General features: G+C 38.5%; 1 protein-coding gene across 1 annotated transcript in view; it reads right to left on the bottom strand.

The window, feature by feature from the left end:
- LOC139756986 (little elongation complex subunit 2-like) overlaps positions 1 to 16,645 on the bottom strand; it is a 42,499-nt gene that overhangs the window by 17,405 nt on the left and 8,449 nt on the right. The window contains exons 3-7 of the mRNA XM_071676927.1: positions 13,564 to 13,740; positions 9,895 to 10,026; positions 4,802 to 4,933; positions 2,051 to 2,186; positions 435 to 590 (exon numbers count right to left, since the gene is read on the bottom strand). Of these exons, the coding sequence (XP_071533028.1) occupies positions 435 to 590; positions 2,051 to 2,186; positions 4,802 to 4,933; positions 9,895 to 10,026; positions 13,564 to 13,740 (733 nt within the window). The remainder of the gene's footprint in view (positions 1 to 434; positions 591 to 2,050; positions 2,187 to 4,801; positions 4,934 to 9,894; positions 10,027 to 13,563; positions 13,741 to 16,645) is intronic.

Raw genomic sequence — 16,645 nt, 5'->3', positions numbered from 1 at the left:
GGTTCTATCAGGTGATGATTCTATCAAGTTATGTTTTCCAGGAATGCATCTACAGCATAAACCAGAGATTAGGTCTAATCATTATCTCCATACAATCACAGGACCTCTTTTATGGGGCTCCTGCAGCTTTGAGGCTGCACTCCATGCAAGAATGTGGACAAAAAATACCTTGATGTGACTGTACTACTTTATGTCCACTAAAGATGATATATTCTAGCTGAATGTGACTTTTCACTTAGTGTTTGAGTCCAGTAACACTAACATAACTAAAATATTGAGAATTAGAATCAAAACTACCTTAGAAGTCACTAACCTCAATATCTTAGGTCCTCAACTTCATTATGTTAAAGGCTACAGCAAAAGTTACCTATGTCACCTTATCAAATGAGAGAAAATGCTAATAACAGTTGCTTACATGTACTAACAATACTTACCTTTACAAGTGTATGATCGTACTTCAACAGGTATGTCCCACTCTTTATCAAAATTTGGACCATAATTGTCAGCTAAAGTTTTCAAGGCACTAGTTGATGTTACAATATTTGCTTGATGTTTTTGGGCCAGGTACACAACATTAGGATCTTCACTCACTGCAAATAATAGAACATCTAAATTGTTTATCCTTCATGTCTATTTAGATAATCATCAATGTAAGTGAAGTGAATGCATGAATAATCTAAGATACAAGTACACCACCGAATTTCTGGTAACTGATGGTTCGGCACCTCCTTTAGTCACAACAAAATTATGTGAGGGAACTTGAAATTACCACAGCCATCAGACTAGTCTACTGGCGGCCACAGATGTCATTGTGTGCAAGGCGAGCTTATCTACATTCTTTACATTGCACTTGTTGGTGGTGATATCAAAATTCTGTGAGATTCTTAGCTTATTTTGCTTAAATTCAACTCTAGCTATGGCTTCTAAGACATATGAGAGTGTTAGTCATGGTGTCAAACATAAACGCCAGTCCATATCGATCCAAGATAGAGTAGAGCTGTTGAAAAAAATGGACAGTGGTGTTTTGGTGTGTAAGCTGTGTGACATCTACAGTATTGGTTCATCAACTGTTTATGACATAAAGAAGCAAAGAGAGAAAATATTGAAATTCTATGCAGACAGTGATTCCAAGAAGCAAATGATGATTACAAAAACTATGAAAGATGGTAAGAGTACTAAGCACGATCGAGTGATGATGGAATGGTTTCGACAGCATCGGAGTGATGGAGTGGACTTGTCAGGCAGCATGATAATGAACCAGGCTTAGTTGTTCCATAAAGAACTTAAATTATAACATGAGCATGACTACAAAGAAGGACAGCTTCAAAGATTCAAGAAGCGTCATGGAATTTCCACAAGAGAAATTGCGGAGAAAAGTTGTCTGGAAACCATGAAGGAGCTGCTGAGTATGTGGATGAATTAGTAAAACTCGTAGCTAATGAGCACCTCAGTCCTGAGCAGGTGTATAATGCAGACGAAACTGCATTATTTTGGCGATGCACACCTAGGAAAACACTAACAACAGATGATGAAGACCCTACAGGATTTAAACAATTTAAGGACAGACTTCCCATCTTAGAGTGCTCAAACATTTAATACTTGTTTAATCTACATTTCTAGCAGTCCAAGGTATACTTTAGACACATGAGAAATATATAATGAGTGGGTTAGAGGTGTGCTGTTGAATTACTATTTCGTGACCACAGTTGGTCCGGTAAAATGGTTAATCCGGCAAGGCTTTGGAACCAAGAGAGCCAGAAAATCAGTGGTGTACCTGTATCTGTATTATGTCCACAAAGTTTTTCATAAAACTTACATTTGCTATTATCATTATTCTCATCATAAAGCTCTTCCTATCATACTTTTAACAATACACTTTTTTAAAATTCTATTTTTGAGAAAATCTATCTAAAGATCATATTCACATCTTAACCTATCATCCTTTTGTTATGGCACTGAACTCATTTTGCCAGCTCCATCAGCTGACATTTACAGACTTTGATAATTTGAACATCAAAAAAATTAAGCTCACATATAAGCTGGAACTTACCAGGCGTTTTGTAAAGGAGGTGCTGATAGTCTGTTCTTTCATTTTCCCTCGGTGGTTGAAGTTTAGATACAGACTCATCCTGTCGTAGTTTGTTTTGGTTATGGCAGGTGGGAACCTTGAACCATGGTAAGCTACCCTTAAAAACAATGAAAATGGTTAGACACAATGGATTATTGGATTATTACTAAAAAAAGGCAACCCATCTATATCATAATGCCATTCCCTGCATTCACAGGAAGGTAACACATGCAGGAATTCTGCATGTTAGTGTGGCTTCTAAATTATGCAAGTAACTACCATTTCTTCCTCAAAGCTTTGGATTGTGAGAAATGGAAAACATACTGAAAAAAAGATGTTCTTTGCTAATATGACTAACTCAATCATAATGATGTTGCCTGACTGGTCCATACAATCCACAAAAGCTTGTGCCAGTTTTAAAGATAACTATTTTCAAATTTACGTTCAAAGAGCTTTTTTTTTGAAGTGGTAGAGAATGAGTGGATTAAGTGTTTGCTTTGATGAATGTGCGTGAGAAATACTTCAGAAAAACAGATGGATTTGTGTGAGGCATTTATGGATCTGGAAAGGCATATGATATGGTGGATACAGATGCTTTGTTGAAGGTCTTAAGAGTATACCGTGTGGGAGGTAAGCTGCTAGAAGCAGTGAGAAGTTATATCAAGGGTGTAAGGCATGTGTATGAGTAGGAAGAGAGGAAAATGATTGGTTCCCAGTGAAGGTTGGTCTGTGGCATGGGTGTGAGATGTCCCCAAGGTTGTTGGTTCCCAGTGAAGGTTAGTCTGCGGCATGGGTGTGAGATGTCCCCAAGGTTGTTTAATTTCTTTATGGATGGGGTAGTTATGTAGGTAAATGCAAGAGTTTTGGAGAGAGAGGTGAGTATGCAGTCTGTTGGGGATGAGAGGGCTTTGCAAGTGAGTCAGTTGTTATTCGCCAACTGCACTGGTGGCTAATTCGAGTGAGAAACTGCAGAAGCTGGTGACTGAGTTTGGAAAAGTGTGTGAAAGGAGAATGCTGAAAGTAAATGTGAATGGGAGCAAGGCTATTAGGTTCAGTAGAGTTGAGGGCAAATTAGTTGGGAGGTTAGTTTGAATGAAGAAAAATTGGAGGAAGTGAAGTGATTTAGACATCTGGCAGTGGACTCAGCAGCAAATGGAACCATGGAAAGGGAAGTGAGGCATAGGATGGGGAAGGGGGCGAAGGTTCTGGGAGTGATGATGAATGTGTGGAAAGAGGGAGTGTTATCTTGGAGTGTGAAAATGAATATGTTTGAAGGAATAGCAGTTCCAACAATGTCATATGGTTACGAAGCCCCGATCACTCAAAATCTTTTTCACTCCATCTTTCCACCTCCAATTTGGTCTCCCACTTCTCCTGTATTATATGTACATGTACATGTATGGGCGTTTATGCATATATGTGTGTATATGGTGGATGGGCCATTCTTTGTCTGTTTCCTGCCGCTACCTTGCTGATGTAGGAAACAGCAATCAAGTATAGAAAATAAATAAAATGAAATATACATATTTCAGCTGAAATGAATGAGGAAAAGTTGACAAAGAGGATATACGTTAGAAGTGGAGGAGACAAGAAGAACAGAGAGATCATACTGGAGATGGAAGGATGGAGTGAAAAAGATTTTGAGTGATTGGGGTCTGAACATGCATGAGGGTGCATGCCTTTCACCTGCTTGCATGCCTATGCCCTGATCACTCAAAATCTTTTTCACTCCATCCTTCCACCTCCAATTTGGTCTCCTGCTTCTTGTTCCCTGTACCTCTGACACATATATCCTCTTTGTCAACCTTTCCTCACTCATTTTCACCATATGTCCAAGCCAATGTTTCAGAAAAAAGCTCTTTTGCATTAAAGACAAAAAACTGACAGATACCTACAATCTCTAGAAAATTGGTGTAAGCTCTTGTGAATGGTACTGCAGTTGAATTTCTAAAGAAAGGGGTTGACTGTGTTGTTGACTGGTTAGTTAGGATTTTCAATGTATGTATGGATCATGGGGAGTTGCCTGAAGATTGGTGGAATGCATGTATGCACTAGTGCCACTGTATGAAGTGCAAAGAGGACAAAGGTGAGTGTTCAAACTATGGAGGTACAAGTTTGTTGAGTGTACCTGGTACGTTGTATGGAAGAATGGTGACTGAGAGGTGATGGCATGTGCAGAGCATGAAACTGGAAAGGAACAATGTGGTTGCAGATGTGGTAGAAGATGTGTGGATCAGGTGTTTGCTTTAAAGGAAGTGCACAAGAAACACTTAGAGAAACAGAAGGATCTGTGTTCTGCAATTATAAAACTGGAGAAGGCATATGATAGTGTTGATAAAGATGCCCTGTGCAAGGTCTTATGAATATGTGGTGAGGGAGGAAAGCTGCTAGAAGCATTGAGGAGTTTTCATCAAGAGTGTAAGACATGTGTGTGAGTATGAAGAGAGAAGGGTTAGTATCTCTAGGTAAAGGTTAGTCTGCTGCAGGAGTGTGTGATATCATCATGGCTGTTTAACTTGTTTATGGATGAGGTGGTTAGGGAGGTAAATGCAAGAGTCGTGGAAAGGGTGGCAAGTATGCAGTCTGTTGGGGGCTTGAAAAGCGACTCATTTGTTGTTTGCTTATGACACAGAACTGGTTGTAGATTCCACCACCAAAGGACCATTCTTAACTTCATGAACATTTTATGCAAGATGTAAATGACAAAACAGAGTCTAATGGGCAATTTCTTACCAAACTTAGTAGATGGCCTAAGTGGTTAAAACAAAGATTGTTAAATCTTTTCATTGGGTCTTGTGGACAAATGGGTACTTGCTGCTCATGGATGTATGTACTCTTATACTTGAAGGCACGTTTACAACGATGCTGGAACAAAATTAAAAACAAGGTTATAGGTTATGATTACTGCACAGAATATCAAGTGCAAGAACCTACAATTTATCATTTTCACCTTTATGCCTATTTACAGTGGAAGGATCAAGTGATCTACTTATCAAAATTCATAAATATTGCCTTACAGAATAAATCTAAATTTCTGAAAGGCACCAGTCTTTCACAATGTATCAGTATCAGTGTTTGAATCAAAAGTAAACTGGAAAATTTACTGACTCATATCATAAATCTAACTTCTACATGTGGTCATGTCATCCCCACTGACAACAGTTCAAGAACATGTTAAGTCAACACTCAGCATGGAGTTCAAAGTACTGGTATGGCACAAAAGGTCCTTACAATGATTCACTGAAATAATATCTATGGATTACATCATAAAAACAGATTCTGGGTTATAAATGGGGACTATACAGTTACATTATCTTCATTTGTTAAGGATAAGTCAAATTAAAATGAAGTTGTAAAAATGGTTAATGTTGACACTATTAACTCTCATACAAACAGAGATTACACCAGCCTAACTAACCAAAGTAGTGGAGTTACCCAATAACACATGTTCATGTAGGATCATTTTTCTTAATACCAGTCAACAGAATCATCCTAACTCATTTGTAAAGCCAGTCAGAGACTAGCCTCATCATATCCAAGAGTATGTTACAGCTATGATGCATTTAGTTATGCATAAACAGCAGGTTAATTCATTTCTATTTACATTTCAATATACATCCTGCAATTCAACCATATTATGTTGGACTCATTATGTTATTATATATAAGTATACTTGAACCAAAGGTTAACTTTAACCCTTAAAACTTCCAGTTAAATTCCCTCTCCATGTCTGTATGACAATTTTTCCAGTTCTTTGAAAAAAATTTTATGCTTAAAGGAGCTTGTTTTTTAGTAACTTACATGGCATAGGCCTGCATGCCTCAATTATGGCCATCTTGGGTAAAAAGAGAGAATGAGAAAAATTGGGATTAATTGGAACTTATTACACCTGCTCTGTGGGAGCTTCACAGAAAGGTTTCTTCGGTAGGAAGGTAAAGGTAAATTGTATCAATGTCTTATCCTTTCTCACTTCTGGTTATCTAAACACATTACTTCTTCCCTTCATCCATTCTAAATGAAGATACCTATACCTCCTACACATAACTGGAAAGTCAATAAATCATTTACATATAATCTACTCAAAGACACATATACCTCTTCCTTTTCATATATATTATTTCCTCAACCCTTTAAATGCAGTCCAAAAGTCTTCTTCCTTCTCATTAAACAGCATCAACATTTCATTATTTTCTAATTCAACTTTCTTATTTTGCCTCTAACTATGCTTGACCTATGGCCATCATCCATATAAGAGAAGCTTACAGAACAAATTCATGCCCTCACAAAAATTGAGAATTTAGTAACAAATTCATAAAACATCTTGTGTAACCCCTAGTGGTTGTGAAAAATTTGAAAGAATTTATATTTCTTAAAATATTTTTCCTTTTTTATCAATTGAATATTGTTAGATAAAGATTTTACTCATTTTTCAGTCTATGAAGTAATAACAAAATAATTTGCAATTCAAATCCCTTCCACTGACAGTAAGTTTATAAAACACTTACTCTTGCCATCTCTCTACAATTTTACCCACTGTCTCCTTCCAAGGTAAGTGTAGCCATTTCAGCGCATCTGACAAAAATAAAAACGATACAAAGAGGAGTGGTAAGGCTATCACCCTAAATGTGATATTAAAAGCGTTTAGAAAGTCTGAAGATGGTGAGTAACTCTTGGTCATAACTAAGTCCAAATGTCTTGCTCACTCAACCGTGGCTACTATTAGAAGCAGAGAAAGATCTAGTTCTTTGTCTGGTACTCTATCCAAAGCTAAGTTGGTGCACAGGAGAAGCAATGGGATGGAAAAGATGAAGAATCTAATAAGTCTCTTGACAAAAACCAGAAACAAAGAACCATGCCAATAACAAGTATGATTATCCAGGAGATCAAAAAGTCAATAAATAATGATTATAAGAATAAAATATGAGACTCAAATCAGGAGGAAATTTCTGGTGTAAGTAAGGGGTGGCATGAGAGTTTTAAAATGTGACATGGTTTTTATAAGCTCTGCATAATTAAGGAAGCTTCCAGTGCTCAAACAAAGGCAGCAGAATGATAACCTTAGCGTATGAAGAAAATAATTGAAGAGGACATACACACCTTAACTAGTGTTTAATGTGAATGAGACTAGCAAATCTTGCAAAAGAATGCCCAGCAGGACATTCAACAGCAGGTAATAAAAAATGACTGGTCTAAGACTGAGGTGGGTTACACTTCTTTTGGGAGGGATTACCAAAGCAGATTTCAAGCTTAAGCCCTTGCTAGTGTTTTATTCAAAAAAAAGAAAAAAAAAAAAAAATCCCAAGGCTATGAAAGGCACCATAGTCTGCATTACCTGTGATTTAGCATTTCAACAGAAGGCTTGGGTTACTAAAAGTATTTTCATGAGTGAATCATCGGCTCTTTCTGTCCAGCTGTAGATCACTATTGTGGCAGGAAAAATTTAGCAACGTAAGCACTGCTTATTCTTGACTGTATACCAGGTTAACATGAACACTAGACTGATATGGATCCACATGTATGGGAAGAGATCTTCCTTAAAACTACCAATTCCTTGCTTCAGCCTAAGGATCAGAGAGCAATGCCACTTTCATAACATTTTACATGTGGAGGACAGTCCAGCAACTCTTTGATGGTACAGATGGAGAGGGTAAGCCTTTAATCAAGGAGTAATATAAGAACTACATTATGAATGCTATGAACAACATCACTATGATTTGGAAGAAAGTCAAACCCATGACTATAAACAAAGTTTGGGATAAGGTATAGTCTAAGTGTGTCTTTGGCTTTTGAGGTTATGGAGAAGCAGAAATAATGACCCAGATCCAGCATACAATTGTGAATCTTGCTAACAATGTTGGTTTTGAAGAAAATTAAGTACAAGAGGCAGTTGAGTTGTTGGAGTCACATGCTGAAGACCTGAACACTGAGGAACTCATGCAGTAGGAGGTCGAAAAACTCTCATGAGGAGAGGGCAGAACATCCCTTACCAGTCTTTAACCATGGGGTCGGCAAAAGTGTTTAACCACTTAGACAAGGCTGTAGGCTTCATTGGTAATATGGATCCCATCAGTGAATGTGTCTCCAAGTTCTCTAGAAGGTATTACCAGACTCTGCTTGTTCGAGGTTGCATCATGAGTGAAAAGTTACCTTTGGTGAGGCTGTATGCCTGGGAGTACACTCTCATCAAAGAATTTCTCACTCCAAAGGAGTCTTTACCCACTACTGAAAGTAGTGCAGCCTTAGGCTGCAGGAGCCTTTAAGAAAGTCCTGGGTAATGCCAAAACTCTTTTGAAAAACTGGTCCTGGGGTAATCATACATGTATAATAAAGATCTGTAAAGGGGTTGCAAATCTTTCTAATAGCTACTGAATGAGAAACAAGCATGCTGCACATCTACACCTGGACAGTTTTTGCAAAGGCCTACAAAACTTCCTCCTCCAAGTGCAACACTTACTAAATCAGATAATTCAGAAGGTGATGTAGAACACCTTAGGCACCTTCCATTCCTTTCCAATAACCCTCACTGCAACACCCCCTCAAGCCCTCATTATCTAATTTTCTGGTAAATTTTCATTATACATCAGCTAGATTACCAGATGTAATTCTGGGGTAAAGTTTGTCTTGCACACTTAAGAAGTAGATGTTGAAAATTAATACTGTGGACTGCATCCTGCCTTATATAAAGGATTAAAATTGATCGACACATGACGTTTCACATGGCGAGAGTTTTCTCAGGAACATAACTCAGTTATTCTGTGGGGGACAGTTATGTTCATATTTCCTTTTCTGTTTTCTCTTTGTCCACAAACAAACTCCCTTCTGGTGCACTGTCATCCGATTCCTAAAATTCTTAGAGCGCATCTCCTCTTTCTACCATGGTCCCATCTCTTCGCATTTCCAATTGTTTTTACTTCTCTCGTCCACTTAATCACACACGCATAAATATATCTATACTTCTAGGACATTTCAATTAAACCTTCATGTTCTTTTTCTAGGAAATTTCTCAAATGTAAAATCATTAACTCTTTGTACTTTCTTAACCTTTACTATTCATTTAATTTACAGTTGATAATACATACACCCTAGACAAGACAAACTCAATTTCCTGAAAATTACTAATGATCCTTTTGCGGCACTCAAAATGGCAAGTACATATACTGGTTTTATAATTATTTACCTGCATGTTCATTCAAATAATTTGTAATAACCTCAGGAACCAAATGGCAAATATATATACTGGTCTTACAACTGATTACTGTTTCCCCTTTCAGAAAGTTAAAATACAAGGAGGGGAGGGTTTCTAGCCCCCCACTGCTGTCCCCTTTAGTCACCTTCTATGACACATGGGGAATGCGTGGGAGGTATTCTTTCTCCCCCATCACCAGGGCATGTGAAGCGTCTGCGGTAAACTATGGAAAGTTTTGTGGGGCATGGATGTGGAAAGGGAGTTGTGGTTTCGATGCATTACACATGACAGCTAGAGACTGAGTGTGAACTAATGTGGCCTTTGTTGTCTTTTCCTAGCGCTACCTCGCATGTGCGTGGGGGGAGGGGGTGCCATTTCATGTGTGGCAGGGTGGCGATGGGAATGGATGAAGGCAACAAGTATGAACATGTACATGTGTTTTTATGTATATGTCTGTGTATGTATGAGTATGTATATGTTGAAATGTATAGGTATGTATGTGTGCGTGTGTGGGCGTTTATGTACATACATGTGTGTGTGGGTAGGTTGGGCCATTCTTTGGTCTGTTTCCTTGCGTTACCTTGCTAACATGGAAGACAGCAATAAAGTATGATAATAAATATAAATAACAATCAATTACCTGTACATGCTCATTCACATAGTTAGCGATAACCTCGGGAACCATATTGTAAGTTGCCAGTTGCAATTTGGCCACCTGATGTGAGAACTGCATGAAGCAATTCTGCTCTTCATACACACGGTGCTGCAGTCTCTGTGGATAAAGTATACTTATCTTTTTATGCATTCAGTATTGATATGCACAGTACCTCTTAACCCCCTAGCAGGCAGGCTTGACTATCCCCTTATCACCAGTAGCTAATTGTTCCCCTAGATCCACTAATACACTTCAGTAATTTTTCTGACTCAATAAATGAAGGGCAAATAATTCACTATTGTCTTACATCAGCACTTGAAAAACATTCATATGACAATTAGACTAAGGGTTAAACATGATGATACCTATGGTCATTCAAATGAAATTTCCTAATCATGATGGATGTTTTGGCTGATGAGGTACAGAGTTTTAATAAACCACAAAAAATTCACATGTTTTATTCATAATCTCCTATCTGTATAAACATTACTGTAAGTAAGTAATGTTTCTGTTAATTACACTGTCAAAGGCTTAAAAGGGAAAGAAAGACCAATTCCTGGTAAAAGTAATGTTTCTGTTAATTACACTGTCAAAGGCTTAAAAAGGAAAGAAAGACCAATTCCTGGTAAACAGTGTTTTGGAACCAAGGTTACATGGAACCTGAAAATTTATGCAATGGCCATATCTTTTGAAACCCTACATTCTTGTGTAATGCATTAGAATAAACAGCTGCAGCTTACCTTAAAGAATACAAAGTGTCTCAAGGGTAAGAATCAGGCATCATAATGTTTATGATGGAAGCTGTATATGGGATATGTGCCCCTACAAGGTCACTTTAATTACTATAAGTACTGGGGATATGGCTGTGTCTTACAAATGAAAGGGTTACAGTAATGAGGTAAGAATTGCAATGTTGAGGCAGCATGGCTTCAACCATTTACCACAAGGTGGGAACTCTATGATATGGCTGAGTGGAATGTAACAAGAGCATAGGATGAATGTAAAATGGTAATTCAAATACAGGTACACCATCGATTTTCTGGCAACTGATGGTTCAACATCTCCTTTAGTCCAGACAAAATTACATGAGGGAACTTGAAATTACTGCAGCAACCAGACTAGTTTACTGGGTGGCCACAGATGGTGTTGTGTGTAGGGCGCGCTTACTTTCATTCTTTACACTGCACTTGTTGATGGTGATACCGCAATTCTGTGAGATTCTTAGCTTATTCTGCATAAATTTAACCCTAGCTATGGCTTATAAGACATATGAGAGTGTCAGCTGTGGTGTCAAACATAAACACCAGTCCATATTGATCCAAAATATAGTAGAACTATTGAAAAAAATGGACCGTGGCATTTCGGTGCATAAGCTCTGTGACATCTACAGTACTGGTTCATCAACTGTGTATGATATAAAGAAGCAAAGGGAAAAAATACTGAAATTCTATGCAGACAGTGATTCCAAGAAGCAAATGATGATTAGATTAACTATGAAAGATGGTAAGAGTACTGAGCACAATCGAGTGATGATGCAATGGTTTCGACAGCATTGGAGTGATGGAGTGGACTTGTCAGGTAGCATGATAATGGACCAGGCTAAGTTGTTCCATAAAGAACTTAAATTACAACATGAGCATAACCACTGTGAAGGATGGATTCAAAGATTCAAGAAGCATCATGGAATTTCCATGAATAAAGTGTGCAGAGAAAAGCGGTCTGCAAACCACAAAGGAGCTGCTGAGTATGTGGATGAATCTGCCAAACTCGTAGCTGATGAACACCTTAGTCCTGAGCAGTGTACAATGTATTTCATTATTTATTCAAATTACATTTAATATTTGTTTTATTTAAATTTCTAGCAGTCCATGGTATACTTTAGACACATGGGAGATGTATAATTAGTGAGTGAGAGGTGTATTGATGAATTATCATTTCATGACCACGGTTGGTCCGGCAAAATGGTTAATTCGGCAAGGCTTTGGAGCCAAGAGTGCTGGACAATTGGCGGTGTATCTGTATATGAAAGTGCGACAGAGTTAAGGGAGAGTAAGACATGTGAATGGAATGGAGTGAGGGGTGTGAGATCAAGTTTGTTACATGTAAAGATTGTTAGGCAAAGAAGATTTATGTTTAAGACTCTCCTGCATGTTCAGGCCCCAGCCACTCAAAGCACCTTTCATGCTATCCTTCCACGTCTTCAACAGTTTCCTCCTTTGATTCTCTCCACTTATGACATACATACCCTCATAGTTAGAATCTCCTCACTCATCCTCTCCACATCACACCGTTTCAGCACTCTAATATATAACTTCTTGTTATAATCTCTCTCTCTTATCCTTTCTTATCAAATCCTACTCCTCTCATGAAATATTGTCCTCAAACATTTCCTTTCCAGCACATCTACCCTCCATACTTTTATATCTAGGGCCTATGCCTCACATCATTACAACAGTATCAGGATTACTAAACCATCAAACATACCCATTACTGCTGTCACAAACAGAACAGAATAAAGTTTTAATAGTTTCTCACTCGAACCTGTCATCAAAGCTGCATCATCATCAAAGAGTAACTGATTCACCTCCCAGGGCCCCCACCCTTCAGACTGAAGACAAGTCCATTCTACAAAACCCTTGCCTTCACCTGCCTCCTTAACCCATATATAAACAAATCAAAAAGCCACAATGACATTATGCACCCCTGATGCACACCCACATTCACCAGGAAACACTCATTCTTGTCTCTTGCTACTCACGCATACACCTTACTCTCTAGGTAAAAACTCCTCACTGCTTCTTGTGGCTCTCCTTCTACACTATATATTCATAACATCTTCCACAAAACATCTCTCTTGGTAAAAACTCCTCACTGCTTCTTGTGGCTCTCCTTCTACACTATATATTCATAACATCTTCCACAAAACATTTCTGTTAAACTTATCATATGCTTTCTCGAGATCTATAAGTGCAACATTGAAAATCCTTCTGTTTTCCTATATATTTCTCATATACTTTCCTTAAAACAAACACCTGATTCACACTTCCTTTACCACTTCTAAAACCACATAGTTCCTACCCAATCTAATGTCCTGCACACTGCAACACTCTCCTAAACAACTTACCAGTTACACCTGACAAACTAGCACTTGTGTAATTTGAATATTTGATTTAGTCTCTCTTGCCTTCATAAATGGCACCATACATGCATTCTGCCAATCCTCAAGTGCCTCACATGAGATATACATAATGTGCACTGAAAATTCTAACTAACAAATCAACAATAGACAAAAATCATCCCCTTTCTTAAGAAATCAACAGCAATCCCACCCAACCCTGTCAAAATGCTGCACTTCATCTTATGCAAGGCTTTTACCAACTCTTCCCTTTTCACCAAAACATTTGCCATAACACTTTCACTAAACCAGCAAAGCTGAGCAAATTGACAAAAATTTCTAATTTCAAAAAATATCAAATTCATCGAACTTTAAAACAGTGCTCTAAGTCAATGGCGCACTAACGCTGGACTAGGAAGTGTTATCCTCTCTTCTGTTCCATTAACTAAACTTTTCATTCTCACACATAATGTAGACCATATCTAAAATATTTCAAGAAAAATATAGAAAACTCCACCTTAAAAAAAATATGTTCTCACCAAGAATTGATCATATTCCGCTGTTTCAGCAGCTGTTATGGGAGCTCTTATCTTGAACTTGACAAATGCTCGGAGATAAGCCTTGTGCTCAGCATGATTGAGAGTTGATTTGTATGGGATCATAACAGGACATTGTTTCTTGAGAAAGAAACTATGTTTGGAGAAGATGAGGTCCACCTGGTAACAAAGTAATATTAAAGCTAGACAAGTATAACATTTACTGAAATATGAATACATCTTTTCATGCATATACATGCTTAGAAAAGCAAATGGATTTGTATGTAGCATTATGGATCTGGAGAAGGCATATGATAGAGTTAATAGAGATGCTCTGTGGAAGGTATTAAGAATATATGGTGTGGGAGGCAAGTTGTTAGAAGCAGTGAAAAGTTTGCATCGAGGATGTAAGGCATGTGTACGTGTAGGAAGAGAGGAAAGTCATTGGTTCTCAATGAATGTTGGTTTGTGGCAAGGGTGCATGATGTCTCCATGGTTGTTTAATATGTTTATGGATGGGGTTGTTAGGGAGGTGAATGCAAGAGTTATGAAGAGAGGGGCAAGTATGCAGTCTATTGTGGACGAGAGAGCTTGGGAAGTGAGTCAGTTGCTGTTCGCTGATAATACAGCACTGGTGGCTGATTCGGGTGAGAAACTGCAAAAGCTGGTGACTGAGTTTGGTAAAGTGTGTGAAAGAAGAAAGCTGACAGTACATTTGAATAAGAGCAAGGTTATTAGGTACAGTAAGGTTGAGGGGCAAGTCAATTGGGAGATAAGTTTGAATGGAGAAAAACTGGAGGAAGCGAAGTGTTTTAGATATCTGGGAGTGGATTTGGCAGCGGATGGAACCATGGAAGTGAAAGTGAGTCACAGGGTGGGGGAGGGGGCAAAAGTTCTGGGAGCGTTGAGGAAAGCAAAACTGGGTATGTTTGAAGTGGTTCCAACAATGTTACATGGATGCAAGGCGTGGGCTATAGCTAGGGTTGTGCGGAGGAGGGTGAATGTGCTGGAAATGAGATGTCTGAGGACAATATGTGGTGTGAGGTGGTTTAATTGAGTAAGTAACAAAAGGGTAAGAGAGATGTGTGGTAATAAAGAGTGTGGTTAAGAGAGCAGAAGAGAGTGTATTGAAATGGTTTGGTCACATGGAGAGAATGAGTGAGGAAAGATTGACAAAGAGGACATATGTGTCAGAGGTGGAGGGAACGAGAAGAAGTGGGAGACCAAATTGGAGGTGGAAGGATGGAGTGAAAAAGATTTTGAGCGATCGGGGCCTGAACATGCAGGAGGGTGAAAGGTGTGCAAGGAATAGAGTGAATTGGAATGTTGTGTTATACTGGGGTCAATGTGCTGTCAACGGATTGAACCAGGGTATGTGAAGTGTCTGGGGTAAACCATGGAAAGTTGTGTGTGGCCTCGATGTGGAAAGGGAGCTGTGGTTTCAGTGCATTATACATGACAGCTAGAGACTGAGTGTCAACGAATGTCTGTGTGTGTATATATATGCATACGTTGAGATGTATAGGTATGTATATTTGTGTGTGTGGATGTGTATGTATATACATGTGCATGTGGGTGGGCTGGGCCATTCCTTCATCTGTTTCCTTGTGCTACCTCACTAATGCAGGAGACAGCGACAAAGTAAAATAATAATAAAAAAATATATACATATATATATATATATATATATATATATATATATATATATATATATATATATATATATATATATAAACACTTCACTTCCTCCAGTTTTTCTCCATTCAAACTCACCTCCCAGTTGACTTGACCCTCAACCCTACTGTACCTAATAACCTTGCTCTTATTCACATATACTCTCAGCTTTCTTCTTTCACACACTTTACCAAACTCTTTTGTGCAAGCCATCACTGCTTCCCTAAATACATCCCATTCCTCCCCTACTCGCCTTACATCCTTTGTTCTCACCTCTTTCCATTCTATACTCAGTCTTCCTGGTACTTCCTCACACAAGTCTCCTTCCCAAGCTCACTTACTCTCATCAATCTCTTCACCCAACATTCTCTCTTCTTTTCAGAAAACCTCTACAAATCTTCACCTTTGCCTTCACAAGATAATGATCAGACATCCCTCCAGTTGCACCTCTCAGCACATTAACATCCAAAAGTCTCTCTTTCGCGCCTATAAATTAACACGTAATCCAATAATGCTTTCTGGCCATCTTTCCTACTTACATACATATACTTATGTATATCTCTCTTTTTAAACCAGGTATTCCCAATCACCAGTCCTTTTTCAGCACATAAATCTACCAGCTCTTCACCATTTCCATTTACAACACTGAACATCCCATGTACACCAATTATTTCCTCAACTGCCACATTACTCACCTTTGCATTCAAATCACCTATCACTATAATCCGGTCTCGTGCACCAAAACTACTAACACACTCACTCAGCTGCTCCCAAAACATTTGCCTCTCATGATCTTTCTTCTCATGTCCAGGTGCATATGCACCAATAATCAACCATCTCTCTCCAGCCACTTTTAATTTTACCCGTATCAATCAACAGAGTTTACTTTCTTACATTCTATCACATACTCCCACCACTCTTGTTTCAGTAGTAGTGCTACTCCTTCCCTTGCTCTTGTCCTCTCACTAACCCCTGACTTTACTCCCAAGACATTCCCAAACTACTCTCCCCCTTTACCCTTGAGCTTCATTTCACTCAAAGCCAAAGCATCCAGATTCCTTTCCTCAAATATACTACCTATACATCTTTTTATACTTGCTGTTTCCTGCACCAATGAGGGAGTGCAAGGAAACAGACGAAGAATGGCCCAGCCACTCTTATACATATACGTAAATGCCCACATACACACATTTACATACACATATGCAGATATTACATACATGGACATGTACATATTCATGCTTGCTTGCCTTCATCCATTTGTACCGCTAACCCACCCCACAGGAAACAGCATCGCTACCCCCAGCTTCAGCAAGGTAGCACCAGGAAAACTGACAAAAAAGGCCTCATTCATTCACACTCAGTCTTTAGTTGTCATGGGTAATGCATCGAAACCACAGCTCTCTATCCA

This window comes from Panulirus ornatus, chromosome 24, assembly GCF_036320965.1.
Source record: "Panulirus ornatus isolate Po-2019 chromosome 24, ASM3632096v1, whole genome shotgun sequence".
Lineage (NCBI taxonomy): Eukaryota > Metazoa > Arthropoda > Malacostraca > Decapoda > Palinuridae > Panulirus > Panulirus ornatus.
This window is presented reverse-complemented; position numbering and strand designations above follow the sequence as displayed.